Here is a 19508-nt window from a genome sequence, read left to right on the forward strand (position 1 = left end):
TGGATAGATGATGGACAGATGGGGGGATGGAGGGATGGACATATGTCAGGCCTCTAGAGATAAATAAAATACAATAATAAGATACCTACATGGATAATTGGACAAATGTCTACCATATATTGGCTAACTATGTGTCAGTTGTGGTGTTTGGGAGTTTTCCTTACAATGGTTCTGAAATGATGTATTATAATCCCATTTTAATTTTCTCATCTTCATCACCCAGATGAGAAAATTGGGTGGTTTTGTAATTTGCCCAGGATTACACCTCTAATGAATGAAATCTTACAGGAACAAAAAAAGCATTTAATCCATAATATTGAGTGAACGTTTAATTTCATTCTGTATGAAATTTCACATAGTCTGAGTAAATCAGGAAAAACCAAGATTTGGGCCTTAATCACTTGTTCCCATTTCCCATTTTAAAGGATTCCCTTTAGTTGGAAAGAGAGTTAACATTTGTACCACTTGGTATGTGTACCACTATGTGTTAGGCACCTTAACTTCACTCATGAATGTGAACTTCACAATTATCTTCAGTCCTCATAATAATCCTAAGAAGATATCATTGACCCCTGCTTTTCATGCCCTTCTTTTGCAGCAACTAATGGAAGATAATAGAGAAATTCTGTGTCGAGGAAGGGTTTTTTAGGGGACAGTTGAGTGTAATGAACTATGGACTAGCTCCACAATTTCTATTTGTCCCACCAATGTCCTTCCAGTGCCATCCACCCACCTACCTCTACTTGGGGAGTGATTTGCTATAGCTCCCAGAGGTAAGGGTTAGCAGTTGTTGTGGGTTGAACTGTGTCCTCCAAAAGGACATGTTGATGTCCCAATACTGGGTGCCTGTGAATGTGACCTTATTTGGAAATAGGTTCTTTTCAGATGCTATCAAGTTAAGATAAGGTCATACTGGATTAGAATTGGCCCTAAATCCAATGACTGTTGTCCTTATAATGGAAGGCCATGTGAAGACACAGGTACAAAGAGACACACAGGTGTGACTATGGAGGCAGAGGTTGCAGTTATGCTGTCATAAACCTAGGAATGTCAAGGATTGCTGACAACTCTCTAGGGCAGTGGCATAGGACAGCATCTCCCGTTGGGCCCTCAAGAAGAAACCAGCATGCTGACACCTTGATTTTGGGATGTCTGGCCTCCAGAACAGTGAAAGAATAACTTTCCATTGTTTTAAGTCATCCAGTCTTTGGGACTTTGCTTTTGTAGCCCTAAGAAACTAATACAGGAGCTGGGGCATCTGGGTGGCTCAGTTGGTTAAGCGTCTGACTCTTGGTTTCGACTCAGGTCATAATCTCACAGTTCGTGAATTTGAGCCCCATGTCGAGTCTGCACTGACAGCACAGAGCCTGCGTGGGATTCTGTCTCCCTCTCTCTCTGCCCCTCCCCTGCTTGCTCCCTCTCTTGCCCCCTCTCAAAATAAATAAAAATAAACTTTAAAAAAAGGAAAGAAACTAATACAAGAGGTAAGACCAAAATAAGCAAAGGAATATAACTTATCCTAAACCTGAAGCCTGGGCACATTGGTGGCTTTTCATCCATCTTTCAAATCCCAGCTCATACAATATGAACATTTGCCTCATTTATTTCAGATCTTCTTACGTATGGGCCCAAGAGTCTAGATTCGCTAATATGTCTATACATTGTTTATGTGCTAGTATTACCTACCTATGGAGAAGTAGAGAGAGAAAAAGTACGGTGAAAAGCAAATCACAATGTCATATGATTAGCTTAAGAGAGTTTGGGCCATAAACCTTCATACACCACACAAAGCATCAAAATAAAAGCATAATAAATTCACCTAAGTCTCTAGACATTTTTGTTTTGGAGTCATCTGAGGATAGAAAGAGGTACTATGGCTAAGCCTTCATTTCCTGTCAGTGTGTGTGTTTGCATTGGTATTAAATGCTCATTTTTCTTTAAGCCTCCAAATGTTATTTAGTCTGGCCACCAGGTAAAAAAAGAAACTAGTCTAGACATACTGATAGATGGAAATGATTTTTAAATAGTCATAGATTTACACCCCAAAATTTGAACCTCATAGCTCTTTCCTAGGAAAGCTTTTGGAAAAATATGAAAAAAGACATATTTGTCTGCCAAAAGGGACAACATTAGATCAGCCTATTCTCAGTTATGACAGCCAATGCTTCCTCCCTCAGACCCTTAATGAATCATTAATGATTAATGGAACACTAATCAATTTCATTAATTCTGCTCTTACCTTTATTATTCCTTTTTTTTTTTTTTTACTTTCCTTGGGTCTCTTCTTTTATTATTACTTTCTACTTTCTTTATTTAAATAGTTAGCTCTTTAACAAACTTGATTTAATAAATGTATGTAGAATCCTGAACTCAACGAAGACAGAATATACTTTCTTTCAAACACATGGAACATTTATTACTACTGACGCTGTTCCAAAGGAAGCCTCAACACAACGCATTTCAAAGACAACACATTCTATGACTATAAAGTAATTAAATTGAAACTGAATCATAAAAATAAATATAACATTTTTGGACAGTTAAAAGTGTACTCCTAGTTAACTCATAAATTAAAGAGGAAAGCACATGGAAAATGCAACATTCAAAATTTCCCAAGAGTGAAAGCTACCACACATCAAATCTTACGGGAGGTAGCTATAGTAGTGTGTAGAAGGAAATCTATAGCTGGAGACATATTTATTTAAAAACAGGAAAGACTGAAAGAAAGTGAACATTCAATTTAAAAAAACCCCTAGAAAATGAGAAGTACAATACAGAGCCTCATAACATTAAAGCAAAAACTCAAAATAAGGAGAAATTGACAAATCTAGAACTATTATATGCAACTTTAGCAGACTGTTATGAAATAGACAATAAGATGAAAAGCAAACAGGAATATAGAAAGTATACACAGTACAATTAGAGTTCCAAGAGCCTGGCTTCACCTCCCACCTTGAGAGGAACCCTTTCATTTGCTCTTGGTTTCACTGGAGCCCACAGTCCTGCCACCCAGCTTGACTCCCAGTATACAGTGCTGTTCTGGTCTGGCCCACAAGGTAGGTGGCTTGCCCTGTTTCTGTTTGTGTCGTTTAATTGCAGCTAGGTCATTTTTTAACTTTTTATTTATTTTTTCTTCTTTTAGTTTTTTTTTTACAGTATTTTTAAAATTTTATCTGTCATTATTATGTGTCTGGAGCAGAGGAGATACACTGACATATAAACTAGTTGTGTCATCCTGACCACAAATCAGCTTTTTTGAAAATTTTGAAAGTTTTCTTTTTTTCGCATAGGCAATGCATACATGTGGTAAAACATTACAATCAGAAGATACAGAATCCATAATAGTGTTTTACATACCACTTTATTTAGGTTTTCAGAAAGTGATAATATAAGAGAACAACTTTCATTTATAAACTGGTTAAATTCACCAATTTCATCATATTATAGGATATTTGTTCTTCTATATCATTTTTCCTTCAAAATAACCCTTGAATATATCCATTCTTTACCTGCCTCTGCTCCCCACAGCCTTTCTACTCTCACTTTTGCTTAAATATCACAGCTTTCCTACCCCATTTTCACCATGATGTCTCCTTGTCACTTACCAATGCTTTCTTATCACTCCTCACATGAAGTTCAAATCCCTGCAGTAACATCATCCTAAGTTCCTGATCTCTGGCAACTAAACATCTCCTTTAAGAAGTCATCCCCAATTAAGCCACACTCCCCTTTCATCCCAGACTTTCTTTACATCTACATATGCATATTAGAGTACAATTTATCAGTCTTTACAAAATGTATGCTCACTGATTGGAATACATATTTTTGACAACACACCAAGTTTAGGTAGTCAACAGAGTAAAATGGAAAGACTCTAGGACATGGGCGTCAGACAGGCCCACATTTAGATCTTAGTTGCATTACTCTGTGAGCCTGGGATAGTAACTTGGTCTCACTGAGTCATATCAGTAAATTGAGTATGATAATACCTAACTTCCAGGTCACTTTGAGGACAAAGTGAAACAAATGTATGTAAAAAATCCTTTAGAATGGCTGGCTAATGGATGTTTCTCAATAAATAATAGTTTCCTCTCTTTCCTGCCTTTCCTATATTTCTAAAGCTTATTACTCATTACAAAGTAAGAAGGTTCAGTATTAGGAACTGCTGCCAACCAAAAGCAATGGCTCGGAATTCCTACATTAGACATTCAGGTGTGTGATGAGGATGAACACAACCTACTTCCTTCCTCACTGCTCTGTTAGCACTCCCACCAGGACGTCTGGGCTACTCAAAGAAACATCAACTCTCAAAGACTCACATTCTCTCTACAGGCAGCACATTAGAAGGAAGTCTCTGGGTTACAGAGCAAAATATCCCCCCAAAGCGAGAAGATTACAGGTGCAAACACCAGATACATTAACTGGAGGCCCCAACTCACCTGCCAGAACCAGCTCCCCTGGAGCAGGATAAAGGTTGTCCGAAGAAGCTCCACAGTGACATTGTTCCTTAAAAGGAACTCCAAGAAGGCAATCAGGCCTGCCACAAAGACAGCCAGGACCAGCAGCTGATGCACAAAGATGTCCAGCATTTCCCGGCCATGAGTGTGGTTGTACAAGATAAAAGCTGATAGAGAAGGAAAAAATAGTTTGCCTTTTTCAATGAAACCAAGGGACACCCACCATCTCTCTCTTTCTTCTTTCTCTCTCTCTCTGTGATTCCCCCACACACAGAATTTTACACTTTCGCACATATATGCACGTACACATACACAAATCTGTCCGAAATAACAAGCACTCTCTGCTTCCCACAATAATGGAACTCTCTAGTATTTTTGGAGTTCTCACTAACTCTTAAGAATGGAAATCTAACACTCCTTTTCCCTTTCCTAACCTTTATTTCCTTGCCTAACATATCATGACATTTTCAACTAACTATATTTCAAAGCATCTTCTATGCAGGAGGATGAAAAATAAGTGTGATGGAGGCAGGGGAGCAAGAGTTAGGGTGAATACACAGATGAATTAAACAAATCCTTGCCTTAAGGAATTCAGTCCATTGGAGTAAGCAAATAAATACACAAATCCTAAGAATGGACTTTGATGGGTATGACAAGATGCTCTGGAAGCTCCCAAGAAGTAGTAACTACCTATGTTTTTTAATCCCATGAAGAGATTTCAGCTTTATTCTTCAGGAGGAAGAAGAGATGTACAGTCAAAATATGGTAACACCCTGAGATAATGAGAATCACGCTGTTGGTTGTTGAAGCCCATCTTTTAGTTAGCCTTTGTTCTCATGGAGGGGTAGGCAAAAGTCCTCATGCTCAGATGTGGGAAGGAAGGTGGACAGTTAGGAAATTACTGCCTCCTGATAATTTGGGGATTTTTTTAGTTCTATAATCAATTTCTTATAAATATAACAAATGAAAACAAATCACTAAACACTTGTTTTCACTGTTTCCTTACACAGTAACAGGGACATCAACTGAACAAAAAACGTTTCTCATTAATCTCTCAAAAAAAGGCCTCCTATTTGCATGTGACTGATTTTTTGACCCTACTTATTATGTAATGGTGGAGTTTTACTGTACCAATATGAAAAAAGCTAATTAGTAAGGTTAGCAGGTTGCTGTGAGTGGTCCCCTTACTTCAGGATATTCACGCTTTACTTAAGTTCAGTTTCATTTGTTAAAAATGGAAATAATGATAGCCTCCAGGAAAACCTAGAGATAAATAACCATGGTAGGTGTTCTTTAAGAATGACATAAAATGTGAATAAAGCACACTGAATGATTGTGCTTGTCCTACTGTGCTATTTGAGTCAGGAAGGAAGGAAAATTCTTGACATCCAGCGTAGGACATCTGACTATCTCACCATGGCCCAAACAGATGGCCCAATTGATCAAGGCGGTACCAGGACACTAAAGGAATGTTATTGTTTCTTTAGGGCTAGATAAATGTCCAATGATAGTGAAAGGTACGGGAAAGTACTCACTTATACTTACCCTCCACAAATAAGGCATTTGACAACAGCAATTTGGTTAAGGAGATGGGAAGCGAATTGGTGATTAAACGTAAGATGTTCACCACACCCACCAGCCCGAAGAAGAAATACATGGTGGAATGATGCCAGCTCAGGAGTTGGACCCACTGGCCCTCTTTATAGTTATATAAGGACAAGTGGGGGCCTCCATCAACAAACTGCTCTCCAAGCGTGCCTGCAAAGGAACATATCACAGTTTTAGCAACCCTCCCCATAACTTCACAGAGAAAGCAGGAAGATACAAGAGCAAAGCCCATTGGCTTAGTTAAATTGTCCTTTTATGATGCTGATTATTCTTTCTGGTTTTTTTCCTAACTGCTAAGCACTGTTAGGAAACCAGCTTTAGGCTGGTTTTAGAGGTTCAAAAACTGGCTTGGATGATCAATTTGTAGCCAAAGATAACCAATTTAGTCAAACAGCTGTTTATTTCAGATCTTCAAAGCCAATCATTTCAGTTCCACTTAGTTCCATGATCAGTTCCACTGACGGTCTTAGTTCCTGTTTTCACCTAATGATTAGATAAGTCCTGAACGATGTGGGGTTTGGATTTGTGAACTCAGTCCTACAAAGGCCAACTACTTCCTTCTGATACATGTTACATCTTTGGGTAGCTGCCACTAAGTGGGGAGTTGTGCTTGGCTCAGAATAAAAATACTGGAGTTCAGCTTTTCCCCAATTAAGGATAAATGACAAAACACAGACTGATTATAGCACATGGTCTAGTCTCTTACACATATAGTTAAACTTTCCTAAAGATGCTATGTTATGTGTTAACCTATGGACTTTGACATCGCAATTCTCCTCTTTGGAAATGGTTGCTCTATAATTTGATGGCCATAGAAAAGACCTAGTGCCATGAATAAAGCATGAAGAAATCCAAAGGAAAATGAGAACGTTATGCCTTTCACAAAGGAGAAGCTGCAGTGGAATTCTAAAACCACAGAAAATGTTCACAGAATCTTATAATCAATGGAAAGACCTTAGAATTCATCTGGCCTAACGTCCCTTTTCAATTTAGGAAACACACAAAAAAGGATGAAAGTGCATGAAGCAAGGTTTTCTTCAGCCTGACCTCTCTGTACAGTCCAACAGCAACAACTTATGTTGAAGCTTTCCCATAATCACTTGATTATTTTTGTGTCATTTTGAAAAATGGTTTCTGAGGGGCGCCTGGGTGGCTTAGTCGGTTAAGCGTCCGACTTTCGCTTAGGTCATGATCTCGCGGTTTGTGGGTTCAGGCCCCACGTCGGGCTCTGTGCTAACAGCCAGCTCAGAGTCTGGAGCGTATTTCAGAGTCTGTATCACCCTCTCTCTCTGACCCTCCCTTGCTCACGCTGTCTCTCTCTCTCTCCTAGACATAAATAAAATTTAAAAAAAAATGAAAAATGGTTTCTGATTTTCTGATAAATTTTATTCTTTCAGGCTTCAGAATAAATGATATAAAATCATTTCAGGGGTACCTGGTTTGATTCTGGCTCAGATCATGATTTCAGTATTATGGGATCAAGCCCCACATCAGGCTCTGTGCTGAGTGTGGAGCCTGCTTAAGATCTTCTCTCTCTCTCTCTCTTTCTCTCTCTTTCTCTCTCCTCCTTCCTTCCTCCCCCCTTGCCCTTTTCCCCTGCTCGTGCTCTCTTTCTCATAAAATGAAATGAAACGAAATAAAAGAAAATAAATAAAGTAAAATAAAATAATTTCAGAGGTTCCAACTAATTCTATGAGGAAATTCACCTTGAGTGGGCAGGCAAGTTAATTACTATGACCAACTCATTAAGGAATAGGCCTTTGTATAAACACGAATAAACCTTCTAACAAATTATATCAGATAGAAATTATAATTAGAATATGTGTTCAGGGATATTTTTTAATAAAAAATCATTTTAGCAATTTTTTAATTTGATGTTTAATTTTCTCTTTGTGTGTAGAAATACCCAAAAGGAGAAAACAGAACACAGAAATGGTCCACTCACCAGTTAAAGCCATGCACACTATTACAATTCCCTCCACAACTTCTATTCGATGGAATAATGTTTTGGAACCAAGGTAGGAAGTCCGTTTGTGCTTTTTGCAGGCATACTTCAGAGCGTACTTTATGGTCCACCAAATACCGATGATAATGAAGAAGGTTCCGGGGAGGGCATGACCTCTGAAACTCCCCATGTCTGCCAAGATGAGAACATATAGAAGATGAAGACACTTTGTTTCCAGAACTTGACCAAAACATCGCTTGTTCTCATAAAATACATGACTTTCAGATGATTATAGATACACCACTGAGTCAGAGGATTCAGTATTACTGTCAACAGTAGTAGGTTCACTGCAATATCAACAATACCAACAAAAAGAAAATCTATATTCATGGAACACTTATATTTTGTGCTAGGCACGGTGTCAAGTGTTTAGCATGCAATCTCTACCCTAATTTTTACAACATACCCACGAATGATAATTATTATCTCATTTTCAACTGGGATACAGATTTAGAGAGTTAAGCGACTTGCCCAAATCGCACAACTATCAAGCAAGAGTTTTGTTGTTTTTAATAGGGAACTCAAAAGGATTTCTTAAAAAATAGCACGCGGGGCAGCCAGGTGGCTCAGTCAGTTAAACATTCAACTCTTGATTTCAGCTCTGGTCATGATCTCATGGTTCCTGAGTTTGAGCCTGACATTGGGCTCTGCGCTGATGGCACGGAGCCTGCTTAGGACTCTTTCTCTCCCTCTCTGTCCTTCTGCACTCACCCCCAAAATAAATAAATAAACTAAAAAAAAGCATGTGCTACACTATATAGTTACACTTGAAGCATATTTGGAGGAAAGTAATATGAATGTTTTACCTATATGTTTAAAACTTGAAATTATATAAAATTGCCTATAATTTTTTTAAGTAAGTAATTTCAAAGTATCAAGCATCAAGTATTTGAAAGAGACCATTAGTGTTCATCAAATATCCATGTGTTCCTCCCAGACTCTCCTCCAGTTGAATCAAAACCATGCTTCTAGGGGCGCCCGGGTGGCTCAGTCAGTTAAGCGTCCGACATCAGCTTGGGTGGTGATCTCAGTCTGTGGGTTCAAACCCCACATCAGCCTCTGTGCTGACAGCTCAGAGCCTGGAGCCTGCTTCGAATTCTGTGTTTCCCTCTCTCTCTGCCCCTCCCCCACTCATGCTCTGTCCCTCTCCATCTCTAAAAAATGAATAAATGTTAACATTTTTTTAAAAAACTGCTTCTAGTTGTGGTCAATGGACTATGGCATTTGTCATTTCCAGGCTGAGTGAGTTAAGAGTCTTTAACTCTCCTTTCTCCTGCTTTGGCAACCCTGGCATGGCATATCTGCAACATAGCAGATGACCAACAAGCTTGTTTCAGTTTTTTTCCAGAAACAACCCTTAATTCTGCTAAGTTATTGAAGCTTTGAGGCTTAATAGCTTAACTCAGCCTATCCAGATGGATACTAAGGCAAGTCAAATTGTAAATTCTGTTTACAAAATGCAGCAAATAATAAACAGAAATATCCTCCGGTTTTTGTCAATGCTATAGAAGATCAGTCTTGAATTATGTAAGCAGTCTTTTTTTGAAATCCATTGTACCAGCAACAGAATAACAGAGAGAGAGTTTAGAATCGTCTTTATGAATCTGACAGTAGGCCAGATGCGGGAGAACTAATGAAAGGAGATTTCAGGTTTCCCCTGGCCCAACAGAGTACTTTATCTCCTTGAGTGGGTAATAGGCATCTCAATTCAGGCAAGAGCCCTTTGGGTTACTTCCATATCCTTCTGACACAACTGTGAAGTTTCAAGGGGGAACTCTGGACCTGACTCCAACAATCAGAGTCTCTTAAATTTCTAGTCAAGACCCCAGATGGGTATTTTGCACACCCCTGAATCATCTAAACCATCGAAGAGACTCTAACTCAATATAGTTGACTCTTGAACAACACAGAGTTTAACAGCTTGGGTCCATTTATATGCACATTTTTTTTTTTACAGCACAGTACTATAAATGCATTTTTCTCTTTCTCATAATTTTCTTAATAACATTTTCTTTCCTCTGGCCTACTTTATTGTAATAATAGAATATATAGTATATATATAGCATACAAAATATGTGTTAGTTGACTGTTTATATTATCAGTAAGGCTTCTGGTCAACAGTAGGCTATTAGTAGTTCAGTTTTGGGGGAGACGAGGGATTTTCAACTGTGCAGGGGGTTGGTGCTCTTAACCCTCACATTGTTCAAGGTCAACTGTATATCATATAATGCTAACTACTCATTCTTGTCCTAACTCTGACTCTAATTAGTGGTGTGGTTTGGTGAGTGTCCCTTAACCTCTCTGAGCCTTGGCTCATAATAAAGAAGGAGGTGGCCTAGATGACACCTGGAGTTCCCTTCTGCTAGAACATCCTGTGATTCATTATCCTAAACACCATCTTTAGCAGCATTACTGAATTCTCCTGATTGTCTTGACTTATTCAGCCATGTAGGATTGAAAAAAATACTTTTATGTGGATTGAAAAATACATCCAGACTGTAAATTATTTGTACTTTTCTGCAGAAGAATTTGTTATTTGTTTTATGTTATATGTTTATTTGTTATTTGTTATATGTTTTAAGAAGACTTAAAGGTTTTATATTCCTTGGTACAGGAAACCCATTTCAAGAAGTTATCCTAGGGGCGCCTGGGTGGCTTAGTCGGTTGAGCGTCCGACTTTCGCTTAGGTCATGATCTCGCGGTTCGTGGGTTCGAGCCCTGCGTCGGGCTCTGTGCTGACTGCCAGCTCAGAGCCTGGAGCCTATTTCAGAGTCTGTATCTCCCTCTCTCTCTGACCCTCCCCTGCTCATGCTGTCTCTCTCTCTCCTAGAAATAAATAAAAATATTAAAAAAAAAAAGATTGAAAGCCGCTCAATTATAATAAAAAAAAAAAAAAGAAGTTATCCTAAAGATACAGGCACCATTTACAACATACATACGTCTAAAATCAGGAGAATGCTTAAAAAAATTTGCAGCCACCAACAGTTTTTAAATAACTTAAGTGATAGGGGATATGTTTAGTGAAAAAAATAGCATTTTTAAAACGAGAAGGGGCTTTGGATTCAGACTGACTAGATCTGAATCCCAACTTTACTACTTACTAGCTACATGACTTGGGCAAGTTATTTAACTTTCCAGTACCTGTTTCCTCTTCCATAAAATGATACAAATGTAATAGTACCTACCTCCTAAAATTAAAATGAGCTACTCCAAAGCAAATAATCCACAGTGGTATTAAACAAGATCATGTCATCCTCAACCGAGCCCACACTACCAAAGTAGAACAAAAGTAAAATCAAATGAGAAATTCTACTTGGATACTAAATGCTGTAAAGCAACAAGCATCTATATAATTCTCTTGGCAATCGTTTGTGTATTGCTTATAACATTTCTCCTGCTGCTGTCTTAGAGGGTTCCTAGAATCCTTTGTGGTTATTTAATTCCTTGACTACATTTAAAGAATATGCTTCTTGAAAGCAGGGACCACAAATATATTCTTTCTACTCACCCATTGAACCTGGACAGCATCTTATACACTATTAAGTTCTAAATTAACAAGAGTAACTAAGCCCTTCTTATAATATATGATCATATATTTATGAAACATCTCTATTCTGATGTCTCAAAGCTCACTCACACTCAAACACCCACAAATTGAACTAATCATCTTATCTACCCACCCACTACCAGAAAATAATTTTCCCCCAGTCACTTGCTTTGTTAACGCCACCACCATTCACTCACTTGTCCAAACTCAAAATACGAAAACCATCCTAGAGTCCACCTATGTCTCTGAAAATTAATAGGTTATTAAGACCTATTGCTTGTACTATCTTGCATCAACTGACCCCTGCCTCAAATCTGACTGACTCCTCTTGCTCTTTCAATTTTATCTGCTTGGGGAAATCCTCTCTGATGGCTCAAACAGGATAAGGCCTCCTATACCTTTTCAAGGTACATTTCTTATTTTAAATGAATTCTTTGTGTGATTAGTTATTGAAGATCTGTCCTCTTCATAAGCCTCTATGTCCATCAATATGAGAGTCTGTCCAGTGGGCAACTGAGGCCTCTCAGAGGATAGAACTTGGACTACCCTCCATTTTTTGATGCCCTGAACCTGATAGATTTTAAAAGGAAGAAAATGCCGAAACAGAGTTATAGAAACCATGGTTGCTTTTCAATGTTTAGAGTTACCTAACCAATACCTTCAACGTGCATGCATAATATATTGCCAATGTTGGAGATAACATGAAAATTTAAATTTGGGGCCCTTCTTCAATATGTGGCTCTGGCCAAATAATTTTCCTGATCTACCTCCATAACCATCATTATAATAGGTTCCCACTGCCCCAAAAGCTGAGTAAACCAATATATGTCAGCACAGTCACTGGGATGTAATAGGATGGCAATGAGAAGTAGATGGTTTTTGAAGAGGGATATGAGGTGGTCAGGGTAGGGAAGAAATGAGGCATTGCCCCTTCCTCAGGGTTAGAACTTCTGTATCTTTAGCCTTTTAATCCAAAACAATGTGATGGTTCAATGGTTCTTTGTTTAAAAAAAAAAAAAAAAAAGCTCAGACAAGGGGTGCCTGGGCAGCTCAGTCAGTTAAGTGTCTGACTCTTGATTTCAGTTCAGGTCATGATCTTGAGGTTCATAAGATCAAGCTCCACATCAAGCCCCATGTCACACTCTACACTAACAATGCAGAGCCTGCTTCGGTTTCTCTCTCTCTCTCTCTCTTTCTGCACCTTCCCTGCTTGCACTGTCTCTCAAAATAAAAAAACAAACATTAAAAAAAGAAACCTCAAACAAAAAGAAGTCAAAGCAGGCTTGCTCACACTCAACAGACCAAGTTGCTCCTGTCAATGAAAACAGTATTCATTTTACTTCACTTCCATTGTAGGGAGAAAAAACTGCTCAAATCCTCAAATATCACTTCACTGTGATCTCCTAGAACACCATTATCCATAAATATATCTTTTGTTCTCTGTTTTACTATCACCTGAAATTGCAATTTACTGTGTGTGAAAGCCAAGTAGTCCAGAGTTTGATTCCGTTTAAATCCAAAGATCAGACACATCCCCCTTGGAAGGAAAACACAGGGCTTTTCTCATTCACAAACAAATCATACTTGTCAGACAACCAGCAGAAACCTCAGGGGAATCACCAGAATAGGAAACAAAAAGGCTCTTCCTCAATATCCTCCCTGCCTGATCTTGCCACTTATAATCCCATGGAGAAAGTAGTTTGTCCAGGCCTAAAGTGGTGGGCAGCAAGATTCAATCACTGGTTCCCAGCTGCAATTCATCCTAAAAATTCATACTTCTCCTCCCTCCGAAAGAAAAAACAAAACAAAACAAATGAACAAACAAACAAATAGAAAACAAAACTCTGTTCCTAATGACAACCAAACATCATCCTCTGGGCTAATAACAAGCAATGACTCCCAACACGCTTTTTGGCCTCTTTTTCTCTCACTGTGCCCCAAACTTACACATTCACTTGCCACCCTAAAGGGAAATATTTTTAAACTCTAGCACTAAGAGATAATATTGGACAAATCCCAAGATCTAACTTAGGTGTCAAATGTTAATTCCCAGTGTTACAGCCCCAAAAATCACAGACCAATCAACTTTCTGTGCACAGAAAGAGGAGAGAACTCAAAATAGCTCACAGAATGAAATTCTACAGTTTTCTTAGAGGAATCTCAACCAAATACTAACCTCAATATAAAATGAATACCATTGGGGAAAAGTAAAATTTCATCTTGAACCACCAGCAAAATATAGTATTCCTAAATCTTAATTTGTGATTCATTTCAAGGTACATTTGTAAATCACAATACACTAAACCAATCTGAACTATATCTTGAACTTTGCTTTACCATTTGCTTTAACACTTAAAGCAAAGTGTGTACAGGCATTTGTAGCTCTACAGCTCTCTATTATTCCATATGAAATTTCAACTATTTCAAATGAGTTTTCTTAGTTGAATTATCCTTACCTTTACACTTTCCTCAATGTGAGGTCCAGCTCAATTCTCTTCCCTCGAGAATTTATAGTGGTTCCAGCCTCAAGGAGGAAAAGCAGATAGTGACCAGTCTAAACCTACTCTTCCTCCTTAGAGACTAAACCAATGTGTTTATGTTTTCCAGCATGAAGGCAGCAGATAAACCTTCAGAATATGTCACAATGCTTGCATTAATGTAAGTCTTGGGGTCACACCCTTTTGAAATCCTACTTCCTGTCCAAACATTGTGACACAAAGTAGTTCCCAATAAGACTCACTTGCCACCCACTCACATGCCCACTAGCCTCAGACGTGTGTTCCCTGCTGTAAGAACCAAAGCCAATGGAGCATGTGTGATCTTTGCTATCTCTTCTAGGTCATCAGGATGGACAGAAGACAAGGAGAATGGTATGGTAGCAGTAACATAAGAGAGCATGTCCAATAAGTCCTATGAAGACAAACCATTTCCTAACATGCAGTGCCTCAAGCAAGAGATTGTCACAAGGGCAATTATAACCAAAACCAAAGTTATAAGAATAAGGGTTGGAGTTATAACCAAAACCAAAGTTATAAGAATAAGAAAAGATGATGGAACAAAATTGCTGTTGGTCATCAGTGAAGCTTACTTGCCCTCAAGAAATACACAAACTGGGAGAGAAACAAGTCCATAAATCATTCTGTGAGGCTTATATAGAGTGAAATGGAAACAAAGAAGAAGCAAGCAGCAGTTTGACTTTAAACAAAAGAGCCAGCAGCTGTTATCCTGTCTGTATACAAGTCTTATTTAGCCTCTCAGTGATAAACCCATGGTGAGCAAGGGCCACATCCTCTATAATGCTTTGTACCTAATTAACACTCAATAAATAGCCAATGAATGATGAGCTGCTGCCTGAAACCCCACCACCTTGAAAAACTAACTTGGGTGGCAACCAGTGTCAAAAACAGCTAGTGTAGTTAATTAAATGCAGGTTCTTGGGACCCACTTCAGATCTACTGAATCAATCATCAGGGGGAGGACCATAAGTGTGAATTTTTAGTAAGCACTCATCAGTTAATTTTTTATATTCTTGCGTTTTGAGAACCAAGGCTTAGAGACACGCAGAATGATTCCAAGACATTGAGATTTAAATGTGACCTCCCTATCACCATACACCAGGGTCATTTGTCCCTCATCAGCATCATAAGCCCTAATGTGTTTTCTCACATCAGGCTTCATATCCAGCAGAGGCAAGTTGCTCAATAGCTGCTTCCAAGGCCAGAATGATAATTTGGCTCCAGGAGAAGATAATAACCATTCTAGAGTGCTGTCATTCTATTTTATTTTATTTTATCATGTATTATTAAGGTATTTTATTTTGTTTTGATCACTTTTACACTCCAGCCTCTTACACTCATACCCCTGTCAGTCTTTAAATATCAAAGTCACCCATGTCAAATGGGCTATTCTTTTTTTTTTTAAATTTTTTAACATTTACATATTTTTGAGACAGAGAGAGACAGAGCACAAGCTGAGGAGGGGCAGAGAGAGAGGGAGACACAGAATCTGAAACAGGCTCCAGGCTCTGAGCTGTCAGCACAGAGCCTGACGTGGGGGTCGAACCCACGGACCACGAGATCATGACCTGAGCCAAAGTTGGCTGCTTAACTGACTGAGCCACCAAGGCACCCCTCAAATGGGCTATTCTTAACCAATAATCCAGAATGTCAACAGAACTTTACATTTTAAAAAATGACTCAGGGTGAGCCAATCCAAAGACATATGCATTAAAAAATAAAACAAATAAACAGAAAGTAAAAACAAATGTCATGCTGCATCACCTGCCTACAATAAACTCTTCAAAATAAATAGAAGCCTGGACTGTTTCTGTTAGTAGTGGTACACCTGAGATGGGAAGAAAGCTAGCATTCATGGAACATCCACTATGTGCTAATAACTCCTCATGCATCTGGTTATTCTTTCCTTAAGACAACTCAAGGAAGTATTATTATTTCCACCATAGGTGTGAGGAAACTGAAATTCCAAGAGATTTAATAACCTACTATAAGTCATAGAGGAGTAAAGGCCAGAGCCAGGATTCCAAGGTCCTTATATATCTCATTCCAAATCTCATACTGTTTCCCTAAATAAAGGCAAAGACTAGAAATGATTTCCAAATGACTCCATCAGTGCTCATTGAGTACCTCTGACTAGGTTAAACACTGTAAGGAAAGGGTTTCTCCTTCTGGAACTTTCTACCACTGAGTTGCCAGCACATGTAAAGGAAATGAAGCTTTGCACGTAGCCTGAATATTTAGCACTATTGGAGTCAGAGTGCACAAGGATGCCAACCAAAATGAAAACTAATCTAAGTAGTCTGCGATGACCTCATTTGACAAAGATCTACATGCTAGAGATAAGTATCAGTGATATGGTAAGAACCTAAAGAAAACATTCTATTTACAATTCAAGTCAATGAACAATGACTGCATACTTCACGTACATCTAACACGTACACGTACATCTGTTCAGGTTATAGAAGACTCTATGGTGAGCAAGTATATTTTTCAAGGGGCTACAAGTGCCACAACTCAAGTGGCAAATGTCCTCCAGTTTTAGAAACCCAGGTGATTAGACTGTCCTGCCAGAATAATCTCCTCATCTCAAGATCACTAACTTCATCCCCCCTGAAAAATTCTTTCTGCCATGTAATATATTCACATGTTCCAGGAATTAGAATGTGGTGGAGTGGGGACATTATTCTGTCTACAACAGCAACATATACATGTTTACAGTTTGAAGAACGAAGAAGACAATGACACATGACTATGATACCAAGTTTTGACCCAAAATTTATGGCAAAGGAATAAAACACTAGGGGTATGCTGAGTCCCTTCATTTGATTTAGAGGAGTGAGAAAGGCCTATGACAAGATCCTGGACGATTTGAGCTGGACTTTTAAGAATGAGTAGGATTTTGAAATTGGGACTGAAAGGAAAGAGCACTCTAGACATAAGAAACAGCAGAAACTTACAGGAAATAGGAAAGCCACTCCTACCATAGGAGTAGAAGACGATAAAAAATACAACTGGAACCCCTACACATATGGGAAGCTGGTAAGTGGCAAAAATGACAATGCAAATTACCAATCAATAAAAAATTAATAGTGTTTTTACAATTGAGTCTTCTACTTATAAATTAAAATCAAACTAGATCCCTACATCACACCAGATTCAAAAATAAATTCCAGGTGGTTTAAAGACCTAATTGTGAAAATAAAATGCTAAAATTTTTAGTAGAAAATATTTGAAAATACCCTTATGGCCTTGGGATAAGAAAGGATTTTTTAAAACAAAATACATAAAGTAAAGTAAGAATGAATGAGAGAATAATGAATGACAAATCTGATGTCTTCAAAAAACATATATGAATGTCAAAGCAGCACAGGAAAAGATGTTCGACATCATTAGTCATTTGGGAAATGCTAATTAAAATAAATAACATCAATACTCATCCACCAGAATGGCTAGATTTAAAAAATACTGACAATATGGATGACACTGGTAAGGATGTGGAGCAACTGGACTTCTTATACACTGTAAGTGGGAACACAAAATTGTACAGCGCCATTCAAAACCAGTTTGTCACTTTTTATAAAGTTAAACATGCACTTATCATTTAACACAGCAATTTCACTCCAAGGTATTTATCCAAGAGAAATTAAATTTATGTCCACACAAAGATTTGTACATGAATGCTCACAGTAGCTCTATTCATAATAACCAAAACCCAGAAACAGCCCAAATGCCCATCAACTAGTGAATGCATGAACTGATACATCTCTAAATAAATTTCTTCACCTGTAAAATCAGAGTGATAAAAGTATATGTTTTAGAGGTGTCTTGTGAAGATTAAATAAGTTAAAATGCAAAGTACTTACTTGAATGGTAATTGGTATACAGAAAACAATCAATAAATGTTGACTATCATTTTGATACCTTGACGTTTTAAGATTTTTTTCTGTTATATAAAATAGATTTAAATATTTTTTGCTGACAACTTTGTAGATCCACCTTTCCATCCCTGAATACTTTATTTTCATAACTATTTTATGTGATATGGAAATGAAATCCTATCATGTATAAAAGTCTCTTTCAGTTTCCCTACTCCTTCCCTTCAATATGGGCCTTAGTCTCATAATCTAAGATAGTAGCCAAAGCTCCGGCCATCACAATCATGTTCTAAGCTTCAAGAGAGAAGAAAGGACAGGAGGAGTCTCTGTTTCTCCTTTCAATTAGTTTTACTGAAATATAACTTACATGCAGCAAAATTCACCCATAAATTTTACAGATGAAGAAATTGAGACAAAGTTAGAAATGAACTAAAATGTTTAAGGTCGCGGAAGGGATACATAATGGAACTGGCATTGATATTCATCCCTGGGTCTATGGGGACTCTATCACAATGGTACCATAAATAAAGTTAAAAGACACATGAAAGACATAGAAGATATTTGTAATAAATATAACTGACAAAAGTTGAGTAACCACAGCTCATTTGAGTAAATATCTGGGAGCACAATCTTGGATCATGTGGTAAGACTATGTTTAGCTTTATAAGAAACTGCCAAGTTGTCTTCTAAAATGGCTGCACCATTTTGTATTCCTACTGGCAACAAACAAGAGAGTTCTTATTTTTCCATATTATCTATAGTATTTGCTATTGTCAGTGCTCTAGGTTTTGGCTATTCTAATTGGTTCATAATGCTATCTAATTGCTGTTTTAACTTGCAGTTGCCTAATGATATATAATATTGAGGAGCTTTTCATACGATAATTTTCCATCTGGATATTTCCTTTGTTGAGGTGTCCAGATCTTCTGTTCACGTTTTAATTGAGCTGTTTGTTTTCTCATTATTGACCTTTAGGGGTTCTTCATATATTTCATATATTAGTTCTTCATCAGATGTATGGTTTGAAAATATTTTCTCTGTCTGTGACTTGTCTTTTCCTTCTCTTAAAAGTGCCTTTCACAGAAAGGGAATTTTTAATTTTCATATGGTCCAACATACATATTTTCTTTCATAAATTGTGTACTTGATATTGCATTTAAAAACTCATAATGCTCAGTTGGTTGAGTGTCCAACTCTTGATCTTGGCTCAGGTCATGATCTCACAGTTCATGAGATCAAGGACAGTATCAGGCCTCATACCAATAGTGCAAAGCCTGCTTGGTATTCTCTCTCCCTCTCTTTCTGTCCCTCTCACCCCCCTGCTCACACACTCTCTCTCTCAAACAAAACAAAACAAAACAAAACAAAAAAGCAAAACTCATCATCCTACTCAAGGTCTCACCATTATTTCTGGTAAAATAGAAATAGCACTATCTACTAAACCTGCATCATAGCAAACTTGAATTTCTTGGAATCCCAAGGAGGATGTTGAGTATTCAT

General features: G+C 37.9%; 1 protein-coding gene across 5 annotated transcripts in view; it reads right to left on the minus strand.

Moving 5' to 3' along the window:
• TMEM45A (transmembrane protein 45A) overlaps window positions 1-19508 on the minus strand; it is a 78085-nt gene that overhangs the window by 8311 nt on the left and 50266 nt on the right. Inside the window, exons 1-5 of one of the 5 annotated variants that reach the window (XM_077774911.1) lie at window positions 14074-14235; window positions 11256-11340; window positions 8011-8202; window positions 6003-6215; window positions 4440-4624 (exon numbers count right to left, since the gene is read on the minus strand). In XM_077774911.1, coding sequence (XP_077631037.1) covers window positions 4440-4624; window positions 6003-6215; window positions 8011-8200 — 588 coding nt within the window. In that variant the 5' untranslated portion in view covers window positions 8201-8202; window positions 11256-11340; window positions 14074-14235. Of the gene's footprint in view, window positions 1-4439; window positions 4625-6002; window positions 6216-8010; window positions 8203-11255; window positions 11341-14073; window positions 14236-19508 lie in introns of those variants that run through there. The other 4 variants (XM_077774913.1, XM_077774912.1, XM_077774909.1 and 1 more) reach the window with 4 other exon arrangements.

Source organism: Crocuta crocuta, unplaced genomic scaffold (genome assembly GCF_008692635.1).
Source record: "Crocuta crocuta isolate KB4526 unplaced genomic scaffold, BGI_CrCroc_1.0 scaffold6, whole genome shotgun sequence".
In the NCBI taxonomy this organism is placed as follows: Eukaryota; Metazoa; Chordata; class Mammalia; order Carnivora; family Hyaenidae; genus Crocuta; species Crocuta crocuta.